Genomic DNA, 19690 nt, shown 5'->3' with positions numbered 1-19690 from the left:
TGGTGCAAGGACAAGAACCTGTCCCTCAACGTGATCAAGACAAAGGAGATGATTGTGAACTACAGGAAAAGGAGGATCGAGCACACCCCCATTCTCATCGATGGGGCTGTAGTGGAGCAGGTTGAGAGCTTCAAGTTCCTTGGTGTCCACATCACCAACAAACTAACATGGTCCAAGCACACCAAGACAGTCGCGAAGAGGGCACGTAATAACCTATTTCCCCTCAGGAGACTGAAAAGATTTGGCATGGGTCCTCAGATCCTCAAAGGTTTTACAGCTGCACCATCAAGAGCATTCTGGTTGCATCACTGACTGGTATTGCAGCTACTCGGCCTCCAAACACAAGGCACGACAGAGGGTAGTGTGTACGGCATAGTCACTTTAATAACTCAACCTACATGTACATATTACCTCATTTACCTCGACACCGGTGCCCCCGCACATTGACTCTGTACCGGTACTTCCCGTATATAGCCCTGCTTTTGTTATTTACTGCTGCTCTTTAATTATTTGTTTTTCTTATCTCATATCATTTAAAAAAGAATTAACTGCGTTGTTGGTTAAGGGCTTGTAAGTAAGCATTTCCCTGTAAGGTCTACACCTGTTGTATTCTGCGCATGTGACAAATAAAATGTTATATGTATATAGGGAGTTGGTAGGTGGTGGATGACATTTGTCCACAGAACAGTCTGGGATACTGGGGCCGGTTGCACCAATTGGTCGTAAAAAAATTGGTCTTAAATGCGTTGCTACGTCCGACTTTGTGATCCGAATTTACACCTGTTGCACTAACCAAAAATAAGACTAGTCGTAGCTGTCCAGCATAAACAATGCACATTAATGAGATTTGCATCATTATGATGGTTTCTAGGCAGCGTCCATTTACTAGGCTGTTACCAGCCTAGCCTAGTTAAGTTGAGGTGGGTGCTCATGATCATCTTGTTTAGTTTGCACATCTCAACAAGTGGATTTAAAAAATATACTTTCTTGCATGGTAGCCTACTCGACCAAAAGCCCATAACTTGCCTAATCAATTAATTGATCTCTGACTGGGCAAATGAGTGGAGGTGATAGATGAGCCAACGAATAGATGAGCTATCACTGATCAGAAACAAATATTTAGCATGCTAATGTAGCCTAAATCAAGTGTAGGCTATTATTTACTATTGACTCACGTATATGCAACTCCAACAGCCCGCAGAGGTTGTGAAATATGAACCCGAGACTCGCATGCTTTTGAAAATATAGATTGCTATAGATTTTTATGCATTTCATGATGATCGGCCCAATTTCACACCCTACGCCTGGTCCCTAGTAGGCGTTGAATTTACGCCCAGGTGGTACAACGTGGTATATTAACGGAAGTATCGTTACGACCCGCTTAATGGTGCAATCGGCACCTGAAGTCTATGAGGCTGCTGATGTCACACTTGTAGCAGAGGTCTGTGACTGGCAGGATCTGTCGGCGGAGGGGATAAGACAATGGGTCAATGGGTTGAGACATCATATAGGGTTGTGAAGCATGCGTGCGCTTACACAGTACACTCCCATTAGAGATCACAATCTGCAGCGGTTGACATTAGCTGGTTGACTCGTACGTGTTGTGGTGTTTGTTTGGCCAATGAGAGTAATGCCCATATCAGCTTACAACCATTAGCAGGCCCAGGAAGATCTGCTGTATGTCTTTTTTTAAAGGTATTTTTGAAGAGTTCAAGTATTTGAAAGATGGGGAAGATAGGGGGAGGGTGAGTCAAAGGGCAGTGCCCGGATATACTGTATGTGACGAGAGGGGGTAGGAAGGGAGAGAGGCTAGTCAAGACACCAAGGGGGATGGGAATAACGAACAGGTAACTTCATACAAGCCCAGAAACTATCCAAGTGAGAGCGGCAAGTTGAGATTGTCTCCCTTCCTTAGGTTAGACTTCTCACAGCTGTTGTGTGAACTCTCTCTTTACAACATCCCAGACAGTTATTTTTTTGACGAGCTGACCTCTCTGTCTTTGTCTCTCTTATTGTCTCTTTCTTCCTCTGTCTCTTTTTTCGTGTTTCTGTCTAACTCTCCTTCTCCCTACTCTCGCTCTCTCTTTCTCTCTCTCAGTGCTGTCAGATCCTGGTGGTGAACGGCGTGGACCTGGGCATACGGGATCAGGACGGCTTCTCCGCGGCCGACCTGGCAGAGTACAACGGGCACGCCCAGTGTGCCAAGTACCTGCGCAATGTGGAGAACATGGTGAGAGACACGGGATGTATTCATTAGGACACACAGTGGCAAAAGGAGAAGGAGCGGGAGAGAGATTGAAATGGGGGCAGGGGAGGGGTGAGATGTGTTTCCCACAAACCTTGGGGAGTCTCAGAAGTGTTTATTTTTTCTCATGCCACCCACAAGGGCCATGCAAGGCAGAGAAGGTAAATAGCAGTAATTGTCATTAGCGGAGACACCGGTGTCAGTCGGGGGACATGCTGGCTCCTGTGGCTACAGTGCCCACATTCACAAAGTGTTGTGTCATCACAGGCTCCATGTGAAAGGAGTTCACGTGGTTTGTTATGGGAAAGCAATAAGAGGGTATGAGCCCTAGTTTAGAAGAGGGGAGAGTACGATCACCACTACAAGGCTAGTTGGGTTCTCGCCACTGTCTGTGGGATGTTGACATTTGTAGGCCGTTTTCATTTGTTCCAAGATTTTATTATGAACACCGGCTCTCTCCATGGCATAGACCGTATAGGTGACGCCAGCTGAATGCTACGATCCCTTATTAACATCATATGTTTGATCCACTTCAGTCAGTGTACACTGCATTCGGAATGTATTCAGACCCCTTCACTTTTTGTTATGGTACAGCCTTATTCTAAAATGTATTTAAATTGTGTGTGTCCCCCCCACCATCATTCAACACAGAATACCCCATAATGAGAAAGCAAAAACAGGTTTAGATTTGTTTGCAAATTTATTTTAAAAATACATTCACATAAGTATTCAGACCCTTTATTCAGTACTTTGTTGGAGCATCATTGACAGCGATTACAGCCTCGACTCCTCTTGGGTATGATGCTACAAGCCTGGCACACCTGTATTTGGGGAGTTCCTCCCATTCTTCTCTGCAGATCCTCTCAAGCTCTGTCAGGTGGGATGGGGAGCGTCTCTGCACTGCTATTTTCCCGGTCTCTCCAGCGATGTTCGATTGGTGGTGTCTGGGCCACTCAAGGACATTCAGAGACTTGTCCTGAAGCCTCTGCTGCGTTGTTTTTGCTGTGTGGTTAGGGTCGTTGTCCTGTTGGAAGTTGAACCTTTGCCCCAGTCTGAGGTCCTGAGCCGGTTTTTATCAAGGATCTCTGTACTTTGCTCCGTCATATTTCCCTCGATCCTGACTAGTCTCCCAGTCCCTGCCGCTGAAAAACATCTCCACTGCATTATGCTGCCACAGCCATGCTTCACTGTAGGGATGGTATTGGCCAGGTGATGAGCAGGCCCTGGTTTCCTCCAGACATGACGCTTGGCATTCAGGCCAGAGAGTTCAATCTTGGTTTCATCAGACCAGAGAATCTTGTTTCTCATTGTCTGAAAGTCCTTTAGGTGCCTTTTGGCAAACTCCAAGCGGGCGTCATGTGCCTTTTACTGAGGAATGGTTTCCATCTGGCAACTCTACCATAAAGGCCTGATTGGTGGAGTGCTGCAGAGATGGTTGTCCTTCTGGAAGGTTCTCCCATCTCCACAGAGGAAGAGATTGAGCTCGATCATAGTTACCATCAGATTCTTGGTCACCTCCCTGATCAAGGCCCTTCTCCCACGATTGCTCAGTTTGGCCGGGCGACCAGCTTTAGGAAGAGTCTTGCTAGTTCCAAACTCCTTACATTTAAGAATGATAGAGGCCATTGGGTTCTTGGAGACCTTCAATGCTGCAGACATTTTTTGGTACCCTTCCACAGATCTGTGCCTTGACACAATCCTGTCTCGGCGCTCTACAGACAATTCCTTCGACCTCATGGTTTGGTTTTTGCTCTGACATGCACTGCCAACTGTGGGACCCTATACAGACAGGTGTGTGTGCCTTTCCAATCATGTCCAATCAATTGAATTTACCACAGATGGACTCCAATCAAGTTGTAGAAACATCTCAAGTGTGATCAATGGAAACAGGATTCACCTGAGCTCAATTTCGAGACACATATGGAATCATGTAGTAACCAAAAAAGTGTTAAACAAATCTAAATATGTTTTATATTTGAGATTCTTCAAAGTAGCCACCCTTTGCCTTGATGACAGCTTTGCACACTCTTGGCATTCTCTCTACCAGCTTCATGAGGTAGTCATCTGGAATGCATTTGAATAAACAGTTGTGCCTTGTTAAAAGTTCATTTGTGAAATTTCTTTCCTCCTTAATTCATTTGAGCCAATCATTTGTAGGGTTGGTGTACAGAAGATAGTCCTATTTGGTAAAAGATCAAGTCCATATTATGGCACGAACAGCTCAAATAAGCAAAGAGAAACGACAGTCCATCATTGCTTTAAGACAAGAACTTTGAACATTTCCCCAAGTGCAGTTGCAAAAACCATCAAGCACTAAGATGAAACTGGCTCTCATGAGGACCACTACAGGAAAGGAAGACCCAGAGTTACCTCTGCTGAAGTGGATAAGTTCATTAGAGTTAACTGCACCTCAGGTTGCAGCCCAAATAAATGCTCCATAGAGTTCAAGTAACAGACACATCTCAACATCAACTGTTCAGAGGAGAATGCGTGAAATTATTATTATTATTATTTTCACCTTTATTTAACCAGGTAGGCCAATTGAGAACAAGTTCTCATTTACAACTGCGACCTGGCCAAGATAAAGCAAAGCAGTGCGACAGAAACAACACAGAGTTACACATGAGATAGACAAACATACAGTCAATTACACAAAAGAAAAGTGTATATACAGTGTGTGCAAATGTAGTAAGATTAGGGAGGTAAGGCAATAAATAGGCCATAGTGGCGAAATAATTACGATTTAGCAATTAAACACTGGAAGATGAATGTGCAAGTAGAGATACTGGGGTGCAAAGGAGCATAAAAATGAATAAAAATATGGGGATGAGGTAGTTGGGTGGGCTATTTACAGATGGACTATGTACAGGTGTAATGATCGGTAAGCTGCTCTAGCAGCTGATGCTTAAAGTAAGGGAGATATAAGTCTCCAGCTTCAGTGATCTTTGCAATTCGATCCAGTCATTGGCAGCAGAGAACTGGAAGGAAAGGCGGCCAAAGGAGGATTTGGCTTTGGGGGTGACCAGTGAAATATACCTGCTGGAGCGCGTGTTACAGGTTGGTGCTGCTATGGTGACCAGTGAGCTTAGATAAAGCAGGGCTTTACCTAGCAAAGACTTATAGATGACCTGGAGCCAGTGGGTTTGGCGATGGATATGAAGCGAGGGCCAGCCAATGAGAGCATACAAGTCGCAGTGGCGGGTAGTACAGTTGAAGGCAGAAGTTTACATACACTTCGGTTGGAGTCATTAAAACTTGTTTTTCAACCATTCCACAAATTTCTTGTTAACAAACTATAGATTTGGCAAGTCGGTTAGGACATCTACTTTTACATGACTGTAACGCTCGTCGAAATGGGTAGACCAAGGCGCAGCATCATTTGGGTTCATCATAACTTATTTTAAATGTGAACCAGCAACAAAATAATAAAGAGTAACAAACAAATGAACGTACAGTCTTGTAGGGCTCAAAAGCAACAATACAAAAACAAGATCCCACAAACAACAAGTGGGAAAAGGCTACCTAAATATGATCCCCAATCAGAGACAACGATAGACAGCTGCCTCTGATTGGGAACCATACCAGGCCAACATAGAAATACAAAAACTAGACTTCACATAGAAATAATAAACTAGAGTACCCCCCAGTCACGCCCTGACCTACTCCACCATAGAAAATAAAGGCGTTCTATGGTCAGGACGCGACAATGACACAAGTCATTTTTACAGACAGATTATTTCACTTATAACTCACTGTACCACAATTTCAGTAGGTCAGAAGTTTACATACACTAAGTTGACTGTGAATTTAAACTGCTTGGAAAATTCCAGAAAAATGATGTCATGATAGGGTAATTGACATCATTTGAGTACCTGTGGATGTATTTCAAGGCCTGCCTTCAAACTCAGTGCCTCTTTGCTTGAGTTTGCTCATGGGAAAATCAAAAGAAATCAACCAAGACCTCAGAATAAAATTGTAGACCTCCACAAGTCTGGTTCATCCTTGGGAGCAATTTCCAAACGCCTGAACGTACAACCAATAGTACGCAAGTATAAACACCATGGGACCACGCAGCTGTCATACCGCTCAGGAAGGAGACGCGTTCTGTCTCCTAGAGATGAACGTATTTTGGTGCGAAAAGTGCAAATCAATCCCGGAACAACAGCAAAGGACCTTGTGAAGTTGCTGGAGGAAACAGGTACAAAAGTATCTATATCCACAGCAAAACGAGTCCTATATCGACATAACCTGAAAGGCCGCTCAGCAAGGAAGATGCCACTGCTCCAAAACCGCCATAAAAATGCCAGACTACAGTTTGCAACTGCACATGGGGACAAATATCGTACTTTTTGGAGAAATGTCCTCTGGTCTGATGAAACAAAAAATAGAACTGTTTGGCCATAATGACCATCTTTATGTTTGGAGGAAAAAGGGGGAGGCTTGCAAGCCGAAGAACACCATCCCAACCGTGAAGCATGGGGGTGGCAGCATCATGTTGTGGGGTGCTTTGCTGCAGGAGGACCTGGTGCATTTCACAAAATAGATGACATCATGAGGGGGGGGGGGATTATGTGGAAATATTGAAGCATCATCTCAAGATATCAGTTAGGAAGTTAAAGTTTGTTCACAAATGGGTCTTCCAAATGGACAATGACCCCAAGCATACTTCCAAAGTTGTGGCAAAATGGCTTAAGGACAACAAAGTCAAGGTATTGGAGTGGCCATCACGAAGCCCTGACTTCAATCCCATAGCAAATTGTGGGCAGAACTGAAAATGCGTGTGCGAGCAAGGAGGCCTACAAATCTGACTCAATTACACCAGCTCTGTCAGGAGGAATGGGCCAAGATTCACCCAACTTATTGTGGGAAGCTTGTGGAAGGCTACCCAAAACATTTGACCCAAGTTAAACAATTTAATGCAATGCTACCAAATGCTAATTGAGTGTAGGTTAATGTGATGAAAGAAATAATTCTCTCTACTATTATTCTGACATTTCACATTCTTAATATTAAGTGGTGATCCTAACTGACTCAAGACAGGTAATTTTTACTAGTATTAAATGTCAGGAATTGTGAATCTGACTTTAAATGTATTTGTCTAAGGTGTATGTAAACTTCCCGACTTCATCTGTGTATGGGGCTTTGGTGACAAAACTGATGGCACTGTGATAGACTGCATCCAATTTGCTTAGTAGAGTGTCGGAGGCTATTTTGTAAATGACACCGCCGAAGTCAAGGATCGGTAAGATAGTCAGTTTTACGAGGGTATGTTTGGCAGTATGAGTGAAGGATGCTTTGTTGCGAATTGTTGTGAATCAGGCCTTCATGGTCTAATTGCTGCAAAGAAACCACTACTAAAGGACAACATTAAGAAGAAGAGACTTGCTATGGCCAGGAAACATGACAAATGTACATTAGACCGATAGAAATCTGTCCTTTGGTCTGATGAGTCCAAATGTGAGATTTTTGGTTCCAACCGCCGTCTCTTTGTGAGATGTAGAGTAGGTGAACGGATGATCTCCACATGTGTGGTTCCCACGATGAAGCATGGAGGAGGTGTGATTTTTGGGGGTGCTTTGCTGTTGACACTGCTGGTGATTTATTTAGAATTCGAGGCACACTTAACCAGCATGGCTACCACAGCATTCTCCAATGATACGCCATCCCGTCTGGTTTGCGCTTAGTGGGACTATCATTTGTTTTTCAACAGGACAATGGCCCAACACACCTCCAGGCTGTGTAAGAGCTATTTGACCACGAAGGAGATTGATGGAGTACTGTATCAGATGACCTGGCCTCCACAATCACCCGACCTCAACCCAATTGAGATGGTTTGGGATGAGTTGGACCGCAGAGTGAAGGAAAAGCAGCCAACATGTCCTCAGCTTATGTGGGAACTCCTTCAAGACTGTTGGGAAAATAATTCCAGTTGAAGCTGGTTGAGAGAATACCAAGAGTGTGCAAAGCTGTCATCAAGGCAAAGGATGGCTTCTTTGAAGAATCTCAAATCTCAAATATATTTGGATATGTTTAACACTTATTTTGGTTACTACATGATTCCATATGTGTCATTTCATAGTTTTGATGTCTTCACTATTATTTGACAATGTAGAAAATAGTAAAAATAAAGGAAAACCTTTGAGTAGGGGAGTCCAAACTTTTGACTAGTACTGTATATACACAGTCAAAAGTTTGGGCACACCTACTAATTCCAGGTTTTTCTTTATTTTTACTATTTTCTAAATTTAAGAATTATAATGATCTAGGATCATGTCACTCTTTGTAGGCGGTGCGTACTGGCAGCAGAGAAGTCAGGCGCAGGAGTGCAAAAACTGATTTACAACGGGGCAGTTTAATTAGCAAAACCACTGTAAACAGAACACTAAATCAATGGGTAAACAAAACCCGTGACACACCAGCATAACGTGCACAAGCACTACAATAAACACTACCGTACAAGGACATGGGGGGGAGGGGAACAGAGGGTTAAATACACAACATGTAATGATGGGATTGAAACAAGCTATGTGGGAAGACAAGAGAAAACAAATGGAAAATGAAAGGTGGATCGGCGATGGCTAGAAGACCGGTGACGTCGACCGCCGAATGCCGCCCGAACAAGGAGAGGGACCGACTTCGGCGGATGTCGTGACACCCTTGTCCGTGTAATCATATTCATTATAAGACAAATGCCGATACTGATCTTGGATCGGTACTCCTACTCTGACTGAGCTTTATAAATAGGGGCTGCAGTCCAAGATATGTGCGTGCTGCATAGCCAACTCCTTGTCATGTCAAACCTGGACAAACATAGTAGTTGGCTTAACAACAGATCTGGGACCAGGGTAAAGCTTCACTGGGTTGATTGATTGCACAGCTCATCAAACACAGCAGGCACATCCACCTGCAGCCCTCCGACACCTCCTCAATGAAGTGTAGTACCTAACTGATTGTCACTCAATGTCACCTCAACATTACCTTGGCGTTGAGGTGACAGATTATGGACAGTCAGTGCGGTCAAGACTTTTAAAGTGGCAGTCTCAAGCTGCATTAGATTCTAAATTGTGTAGCTCGTGCCAGCTAGAAGTCAGCACCTAAAGATGATCATCTGTAATTTGTTGTGGTGTTGTTTTGACTACTGACCTGGGGCCTGTTAAGGAGTGGTAAAGACCCTGTACACACTCTGGTTGTTAAACACATTTGACACAATGTTTGGTTGTGATACAACTGATACTGATATTGAAGATTTGCACGGAAAATGTTTGCACAACCGTTGTACGGTGTTTCCATAAGGCTTTGTGTAATTATTTTCGATATATAACATTCGAAACGTTGAACTTGACCTCAATGAACACCAGTTACTTCAAGACAAGCAAGCACACACATTTTCTTCAGGAAATGTTCCTTTTCAGTCCCATGCTAGGTTAGCGGTGCTTTCCCCCAGGTTCTTGGTTGACCATTTCGTTAACCCCTCATTGTGGTTGTCTTTCTCCAGAGTGTGGAGCACCGCGTGCTTTCCAGAGACCCATCGGCTGACCTGGAGTACAACAAGCAGCCTGACTCAGGTTTGTCGTCCCCCAACAACACCATGCCCCCGGCGGGGTCGGGGCAGGCCCAGCAACCTGCCCACTTCGACATGGGCTCGCCCTCCAGCACTCTGTCCAATTACGACTCGGCCAACTCCAGTCAGTCCAGCACAGGAGGGAAAAGGAGCGGCTCGCCCCCATCGTCGCGAGCCCCGGCTGGTCAGTCACAAACACACGCTTTGTCACACATGGAGGCACTTAAACATGCCAAAACACATGCGTGCACACACACGCATGCACGTGCACACACAAACACTTACACTATTTAAATGAACTTCCTGAAGTTGAACCCTGATAAAGATAATAGTTCAGATTTCACAGGAAGAAAAAGTCTGTCATGCTATGGCAAGGCAGTTGTGCCGAATACACTATTGAATACACTCTTTGTATGATTTTAGAGTGCGTGTGTGTGTGTGTGTGTGTCCCAAACATGAAATTACATATTTGCTTGGGTAATGCACCCTGCACGCTATTATCATAACAATGGTGGGAACTTCAACCGCTCATCTGACTGGAACAAATTCCATGTAACAGTTTGCATTCTTTTGTGTGGTGCCACGGCAGCGCTTTATACAAGTAGTACCCTCTAGTGGCAGATAGGATAAATAATCTGTCTGTGAATCAACCAAATTCCAAAACCCTGCACACTCTCCAGAACAAGGGTCTGCAAATGCAATCCCGGAGAGCTATCGTCATTATTTAACAACTGGAGTGCAGGGGTAGAACAAAAGCCTGCACACCAGTTGTTAAATAATGACGGTTCAGACTGAAGACTGATTAGTTGAGTGTTTTAAAAACGGGTGTCATAACATAATAATAGAATGGATTATTTAGCACTTTTCCAGGTGCTTAAAGCGCTTGACATATTATGTAGATGAAACTTGCATCATCCACCAGCTATATTGTGTAATACCCCGCCTGGGTTTTGCTACAGTGCCTTGAAAAAGTATTCATCCCCCTTGGCGTTTTTCCTATTTTGTTGCATTACAACCTGTAATTTTTATTTGGATTTCATGTAATGGACATACACAAAATAGTCCAAATTGGTGCAGTGAAATGAAAAAAATTACTTGTTTAAAAATATTCTAAAAAAAAAAAAACGGAAAAGTGGTGCGTGCATATGTATTCACCCCCTTTGCTATGAAGCCCTTAAATCAAATCTGGTGCAACCAATTACCTTCAGAAGTCACATAATTAGTTAGATTGCACACAGGTGGACTTTATTTAAGTGTCACATGATCTCAGTATATACATACTTGTTCTGAAAGGCCCTAGAGTCTGCAACACCATAATGCAAGGGGCACCACCAAGCAAGTGGCACCATGAAGACCAAGGAGCTCTCCAAACAGGTCAGGAACAAAGTTGTGGAGAAGTACAGATCAGGGTTGGGTTATAAAAAAATATCTGAAACTTTGAAAATCCCACGGAGCACCATTTAAATCCATTATTAAAAAATAGGAAGAGTATGGCACCACAACAAACCTGCCAAGAGAGGGACGCCCACCAAAACTCACGGACCAGGCAAGGAGGGAATTAATCAGAGAGGCAACAAGAGACCAAAGATAACCCTGAAGGAGCAGCAAAGCTCCACAGCAGAGATTGGCGTATCTGTCCATAGGACTACTTTAAGCAGTACACTCCACAGAGCTGGGCTTTACGGAAGAGTGGCAAGAAAAAAGACATTGCTTAACCTCTTCAGTCGACCCTCTACTTTTTTGAACATTTTGTTAAAAATCGCGCAACATTTCAGCGCCCTGCTACTCATGCCAGGAATATAGTACGTTCATATGGTTAGAATGTGTGGATAGGAAACCCTCGGACGTTTTTAAAACTGGTTAAATCACGACTGTGGCTATTACATAACGTGCGTTACATCGGAAAGCGCAGGAAAACCTGATCACAGAAAATGGAAATAAATATCCTTGCGCCACTTCCAGCAATTGTTAACAGTGAGCCGAATTAGATAAGACCGAGCATTCAACTCCCTCAGCATCCCCATGTTGTCGAGTATCTTGTGAATTTAATCATCTTTGATTCTTGGTTGAACCGAAAGAGGGGCACCGCTTACCTCCGGTCTCCGCCCAGATCATTCCGGAAGAGCTCTCTCCTGAAATTTTTTCCAAGACGACAGCTAATGATATTTACATCGCCTACGGATGATTTTTATCGCTTATTAACGTTTACTAATACCTAAAGTAGCATTACAAACGTATTTCGAAGTGTTTTGTGAAAGTTTATCGTCTACTTTTTGAATTTTAAAAAATGACGTTACGTTGTGAAATCGCTGTTTTTTTCGTTTATCACACAGTCTACATATAACGATATCTTGGCTTTATATGGCCCGATTTAATCGAAATAAAGACCCAATAGTGTTTATGGGACATCTAGGAGTGCCAACAAAGAAGATGGTGAAAGGTAATGACTGGTTTCTATTTTATTGTGCGGTTTGTGTAACGCCGAAATGCTAATTATTTTGTTTACGTCCCCTGCTGTGCTTTTCTGTTGTAGTGTATTGGTGCATGCTATCAGATAATAGCTTCTCATGCTGTCGCCGAAAAGCATTTTAAAAATCGGACTTGTTGCCTGGATTCACAACGAGTGTAGCTTTAATTTGATACCCTGCATGTGTATTTTAATGAACTTTTGAGTTTTAACTAATACTATTAGCATTTAGCGTAGCGCATTTGCATTTCCAGAGCTCTAGTTGGGACGCAAGCGTCCCAAGTAGAGGCAACAGGTTAAAGAAAGAACTAAGCAAACACATTTGGTGTTCACCAAAAGGCATGTGGGAGACTCCCCAAACATATGGAAGTAGATAATCTGGTCAGATGAGACTAAAATTGAACATTTTGGACATCAAGGAAAACGCTATGTCTGGCGCAAACTCAACACCTCTCATCACCCCGAGAACACCATCCCACCATCCAACCATGGGGGTGGCAGCATCATGCTGTGGGGATATTTTTCATCAGCAGGGATGGGGAAACTGGTCAGAATTGAAGGAAGGATGACGCTAAATACAGGGAAATTCTTGAGGGAAACCTGTTTCAGTCTTCCAGAGATTTGAGACTGGGACAGAGGTTCACCTTCCAGCAGGACAATGACCCTAAGCATACTGCTAAAGCAACACTTGAGTGGTTTAAGGGGAAACATTTAAATGTCTTGGAATGGCCTAGTCAAAGCCCAGACCTCAATCCAATTGAGAATCTGTGGTATGACTTAAAGATTGCTGTACACCAGCGAAACCCATTCATCTTGAAGGAGCTAGAGCAGTTTTGCCTTGAAAAATTGACAAAAATGACAGTGGCTAGATGTGCCAAGCTTATAGAGACACACCCCAAGAGACTTGCAGCTGTAATTATTCTAAAAGGTGGCTCTACAAAGTATTGAGATATGCACGCTCAAGTTTTCAGTTTTTTTTTGTCTTATTTCTTGTTTGTTTAACAAGAAAAAAATATTTTGCATATTCAAAGTAGTAGGCATGTTGTGTAAATCAAATGATACAACCCCCCCCCCAAAAAAAAAATAAATATATATTTTAATTCCAGGTTGTAAGGCAGCAAAATAAGAAAAATGCCAAGGGGGGTGAATACTTTCGCAAGCCACTGTATGTCCATTGAAATATAATTCCTAGATCGGGCTGACGGTCATCCCATCATCCACCCATCGACTTGAATGGGGGATGTCCGTACAATGAATTCTATTTCCATGGCCACATCAGCCATTTTGTGGCAGAAATCTCACCACTGACCCACGGTGTCCTTGTCACAGGTGGAGGCCCAACGGAGTCGACCATCAATGACATGCAGACCTACATGGACATGCTGAACCCAGACGTAGGGGGTGGAGTTCCCAACAGCAAGGACCCCGCCACCAACGCTGCCACTCAGCAGCCTCCCCCACCCCCGCCAGCCTTTCCACCACCCCCTCCCCTGACTGCCCCTCCCAACTACCCCCACCCCCGGCTACCCGCCACCCCAGCCCCCCGAGGACTCAGACGCCGAGATCTACTTGAAGGTGAAGAGCAACCTGAGGCATGTGGAGAATGAGGTGAGCTTCTCTCTTCTTTTACTGGTGAAAAGCAGAAGGTCACAACTCTGGTTTCTCAAGGGCCACAGTACTGTTGTTTCTTTGTTAACGAATCCCTGGAGTAGAGATATATATGCGCGCGCGGACACACACACTATCAAGTCACTTGTACATGCAGTCCTTCACATTAATTAATGAGCCTTTTTGAAGACTACGTCTTCTGTGTCCATTGAGAGAATGCAGTATCCAGGAATTAAGGAGATCGATTTCCTCTCAACCTAACCATTTGATGCCATTGAGGCCCCAGTCTAAAAATGGTTGCCCCATTTGTTCTCTCTGGATTCTGGTGACAGATGGCCAAGTCCTCACAGAGGGTGGCCTATCAATGCCAGGCTTTCCAGCTTGTCATTATCCTGATGACCAGTCCAGTGCTCAGTGAAATCCTCTAAAAGCCTTGTGGCTAATATTCTAGCGTGAAATAGCATAGGACAGCAATATCCAAGACTCATTATGCCACAAGATGGCTGGACAGGGAGCCAATGGAGAGCCCTAGCCTAGTGGACTCAGTTAGTGTGATTGCATGATTGAGCCCTCTTCAGCAGTCTTATCTCAATTAACGAGCAGCAAGCTGATCAAACAGACCCCACTATTAGCCCCCCATAAGAGCAAACTCAGATACAGTTCAGATAAAATATAGGACCAGCTTACCCTCCCCTATATCATAACCTTAATCATTAGGAGAGGGAACGCACAGAGACTTCTATTGACAAAGGCAATTGTGTATGCAGGATTTAATGGCTGTACAGATCTGTTTATTACTGTCCATCTCCTGTATCTGCGTGTTTACAGGTCTTAAACTGGTGGCCTGTGGGCCAGATCCAGCCCACAAGCTGATTTTATAATGGGGCCCGCAGTTGTCTTAGCTTGAAGTTGCTCTCTAGAATAGGGGTGGACAGGCCCTTAAAAAGCAGCAGGTTGTGGGTATTAGTGCTTGCATTCTCAGTTTATGAAATCAGTAGCTACAACATAGAAACAATGACCCCCTGCAGATACTGCTTGCTCCACTGAGACGTTTCAAAATGGGGACTGAAAAGATGTTTCTGGATAGTGGCTAGCAGAGTGAGGTGTTTAGGTGCAGGGAGTCGAGGCGCCATTTTCCCTGTCGCGCCGACCACTAATCACTTGGCCAGTCAGTGTAACAACGTTCCCTGTTCCCAGCGCGAAGGCAGACAAGAAGAGGGATTCTCCAGTCCACACTATTGTTATTGTACTAACGAGCATCCTCATTACGAGCCGGCCCTCCCCATTGGCACCTCTTGATGAGCAGAGTGATGGGCCCAACGTTAATTCCACTAATTACTCTGGCCACATTGTGAGTGGGCTCCATAGATCAAAACAACTTCCCTCCCACTACTAAGCTTATATCATGGCCGATTTAAATAAAACAACAATTTAAATATATTTTCTTCCTTTTTTATGGGAATGTAGAGGAGAGACCGATACAGAGGGAAACCAAGAGGAAGGGCTGAGATGGGATTCGTACCCACGTTGCCAGGAGTATAGGTCCAGAGTCTTGGGGGATAACCACAACGCCAGACTCTGACACATGGGAGTTTTTTTGGTCCACAGATGTCAGTGGAGGCTCCTCGGAGGAGGAAGGGGAGGACCGTCTACCTCAGTAATTTCATAAAAATAGTGAAACATTAAAGTTACGCTAAATACAGTACCAGTCAAATTTTTGGACACACCTACTCATTCCAGGGTTTTTATTTATTTTTTACTATTTTCTACATTGTAGAATAATAGTGAAGACCTCAAAACTATGAAATAACACATATGGAATACATGTAGTAACCAAAAAAGTGTTAAACAAGCCACCCTTTGCCTTGATGACAGCCTTACACACTCTTGGCATTCTCTCAACCAGCTTCATGAGGTAGTCACCTGGAATGCATTTCAATTAACAGGTGTGCCTTGTTAAAAGTTCATTTGTGGAATTTCTTTCCTTCTTAACCTTTCTAGCGCAGGGGTTTCACTAGCGTAATACCTCAACAACATTCCGCTGAAAAGGCAGCGCAGGAAATTCTAAAATATTTTTTTGAAATATGTAACTTTTTACACCTTAACAAGTCCAATACAGCAAATGAAAGATAAACATCTTGTTAATGTACCCATCGTGTCCGATTTAAAAAATGCTTTACAGCTAAAGCACAACATATGATTATGTTAGATCACCGCCAAGTCGGAAAAACACACAGCCATTTTTCCAGCCAAAGATAGGAGTCACAAAAAGCAGAAATATAGATAAAATGAATCACTAACCTTTGATGATATTCATCAGATGACACTCATAGGACATCATGTTACACAATACATGTATGTTTTGTTCGATAATGTGCATATTTATATAAAAAAAATCTCAGTTTACATTGGCGCCTTACGTGCAGTAATGTTTTGATTCCAAAACATCCGGTGATTTTGCAGAAATACTAATAATAAACATTGATAAAAGATACTAGTGTTATTCACAGAATTAAAGATAGACTTCTCGTTAATGCAACCGCTGTGTCATATTTCAAAACAACTTTACGGAAAAAGCATAATCTGAGAACGGCGCTCAGAACCCAAAACAGCCAGAGGAACAGCCGTCATTTTGGAATCAGCAAAGTTAGAAACAACACCATAAATATTCGCTTACCTTTGATGTTCTTCATCAGAAGGCACTCCCAGGAATCCCAGTTCGACAATAAATGACTGATTTGTTCCATAAAGTTCCATCATTTACGTTCAAATAGCCACTTGTTGTTAGCGTGTTCAGCCCAGTAATCTATCTTCATGAGGCGCGAGCATTTCATCCAGACTAAAACTTGAAAAGATCCGTTACAGTCCTTTAGAAACATGTCAAACGATGTATGGAATCAATCGTTTTTAACATGAAACATCAATAATGTTCCTACCGGAGAATTCCTTTGTCTTCCCGAAAGGCACTGGAACGAGAGGTAACACTGTCGGGAGCGCGCGTCATGAGACTGAGGAACTATGCCAGACCACTGACTCAAACAGGTCTCTGGGAGCTCCTCCTTTATAGTAGAATCCTCATTCAAGTTTCAAAAGACGGGTGACATCTAGTGGAAGCCCTAGGAAGTGCAACCTCATCCATATCTCAATGTGTACTCGGTAGGCCAAGCTTTGAAAAACTACAAAACTCAGATGTCCCACTTCCTGGTTGGATTTTTCTCAGGTTTTCGCCTGCCATATGAGTTATGTTATATTCACAGACATTATTCAACCAGTTTTAGAAACTTCAGAGTGTTTTCTGTCCAATACTAATAATAATATGCCTATATTAGCATCTGGGACAGAGTAGGAGGCAGTTCACTCTGGGCACGTCATTCATCCAAAAGTGAAAATGCTGCCCCCTATCCCAAAAAGGTTCATGCGTTTGAGCCAATCAGTTGTGTCATGACAAGGTAGGGGTGGTATACAGAAGATAACCCTATTTGGTAGAAGACCAAGTCCATATTATGGCAAGAACAGCTCAAATGAGCAAAGAGAAATGACAGTCCATCATACTTTAAGACCTGAAGGTCAGTCAATATGGAACATTTCAAGAAACATCAAGCGCTATGATGAAACTGGCTCTCATGAGGACAGCCACAGGAAAGGAAGACGCAGAGTTATTTTATTTTTATTTAACCTTTATTTTACTAGGCAAGTCAGTTAAGAACAAATTCATATTTACAAAAGGCAAAAGGCCTCCTGTGGGAGGAGGAAAGTATAGGACAAAACACACATCACGACAAGAGAGACAACACTACATAAAGATACCTGACATTCTGACCAAAACGGACGCACGCGTGCACCTGTGTGCGCCTTCGCGCGCATGTTGATTTTGTACCCCCACACCAGACACGATCAGGACACGCAGGTTAAACTATCAAAACAAACTCTGAACCAATTATATTAATTTGGGGACAGGTCGAAAAGCATTAAACATTTATGACAATTTAGCTAGCTAGCTTGCTGTTGGGATATAAACATTGGGTTGTTATTTTACCTGAAATGCACAAGGTCCTCTACTACTCTACAATTAATCCACAGATAAAACGGTAAACCGAAAACACATGTTTTTTCTTTGTATTATATTTTACCAGATCTAATGTGTTGTATTCTCCTACATTCATTTCACATTTCCACAGACTTCAAAAGTGTTTCCTTTCAAATGGTATCAAGAATATGCATATCCTTGCTTCAGGTCCTGGGCTACAGGCATTTAGATTTGGGTATGTCATTTTAGGTGAAAATTGTTTTTTGGGGGTCAAGTTTAAGGAGCTCCTTTAGCACCTAGGACTCAGTGACCGCCTGCAGGGAGAAACTGTGTAGCGGGTTGGGGGGAAAAGAGGGAGGAGCATCGTGGCTAGTCACCTTAGAAGGGGTGGCAGATGACGAAATGTTGGATGGGTAATGAGGCATGGCTGAGTCAAATAGGAATCCTGACGTAATGAAGTGGTGATTAAAGAGCTCAGCCATGTGCGTCTTGTCAGTAACAACCACATCATCAACATTAAGGGACATGGGCAGCTGTGAGGAGGAGGGTTTAATCTCCTGGTCTTTAACCTTTTTCCAGAACTTCTTGGTTAGTCCCACAGAGAGAGAACTGCTCCTTAAAGGAACTAACTGGCTTGTCGGATAGCCTGAGTGCACTTATTTCTCATTTGCCTAAACGAGAGCCAGTCAACCTGAGTATGCGTGTGCCGAGCCTTTCGCCAAATGCAATTTTTGAGGTGGAGTAACTGCAAGATCACAGTTGAACCAGGGGGCGTACCTGTTTTTAATTCTCTTTTTCTTTATGGGGAGTGTTTGTTAACAATACCACTGAAAATATCAAAAAAGAAGGTCCAAGCGTCATCAGAGGGGATCAAGCTGATTCTATACCATTTAACAGAGGCCAGTTCATGAAGGAATGCCTGCTCATTAAAGTTTTTTAGCAAGCTTCTATGACAAATCAGGACAGGTCGTTTCACTGAGCAGCCATTACAAACACAGGCTGTAAAGCAGTGATCACCAAGGTCATTACAGAAAACATCAGACTGATTATTGATTATTTGTGAGGATAACATCGAGGAGAGTAGCCTTGTCTGTGTGTTTGGAGTCATACCTTGTGGGATTGGTAATAATCTGAGAAAGATTTAGGAAGTCCATTTCTTTAGGACTTGGTCAGGTGTTTTAAGCATGTCCCAGTTTAGGTCACCTAGCTGGACAAATTCAGACTTAGTGTGAGGGGCCAGGAGTGAGCTTAGGGTACAGGTCGGTGCTGATGGAGGACGATAACACCCAGCAACAGTCAACAAAGAAAGTTTAACGCTTAAAACCAGTAAATAAAATTGTTTTTAGGACAGACCTGGTGGAGACAACCGAGCACTGAAGTTGATCGTTGGTAAAAGATTGCCACTCCCCCACCTTTGGAATATCTGTTTTGCTGAAAAATGTTATAACCAGAAAGGTTAACATCAGTATTCAAAACACTCTTCCTTAACCACATCTCAGTAATGACCAACACATCTGGATTGGAGCTGTGAATCCACACTTTCAATTGATAAATTTGAGGTAATAAGCTTCTAGTGTTAACGTGCAGAAAACCCAGGCTTATACGAGAGCAGAAATCAGTGAAGCAGATATCAGAGCACAAGTCAGAATTGGGGCTAGCAAAAGTAGATGGGCCAGGGTGTACATGCACATTTCCAGATAACATCGGCAGTAATACAATCAAGGCACGGCAGAGGACAGGGAGAGCTCTGCATTGTTGATTTATGACAATTGAGCAAGAAAT

General features: G+C 43.2%; 1 protein-coding gene across 1 annotated transcript in view; it reads left to right on the top strand.

The window, feature by feature from the left end:
* espn (espin) overlaps positions 1-19690 on the top strand; it is a 98774-nt gene that overhangs the window by 27004 nt on the left and 52080 nt on the right. The window contains 5 exon segments of the mRNA XM_065020660.1: positions 2099-2230; positions 9741-9990; positions 13603-13758; positions 13761-13793; positions 13796-13881. Of these exon segments, the coding sequence (XP_064876732.1) occupies positions 2099-2230; positions 9741-9990; positions 13603-13758; positions 13761-13793; positions 13796-13881 (657 nt within the window).

Source organism: Oncorhynchus nerka, linkage group LG7 (assembly GCF_034236695.1).
Source record: "Oncorhynchus nerka isolate Pitt River linkage group LG7, Oner_Uvic_2.0, whole genome shotgun sequence".
Taxonomy (NCBI): Eukaryota; Metazoa; Chordata; class Actinopteri; order Salmoniformes; family Salmonidae; genus Oncorhynchus; species Oncorhynchus nerka.
This window is presented reverse-complemented; position numbering and strand designations above follow the sequence as displayed.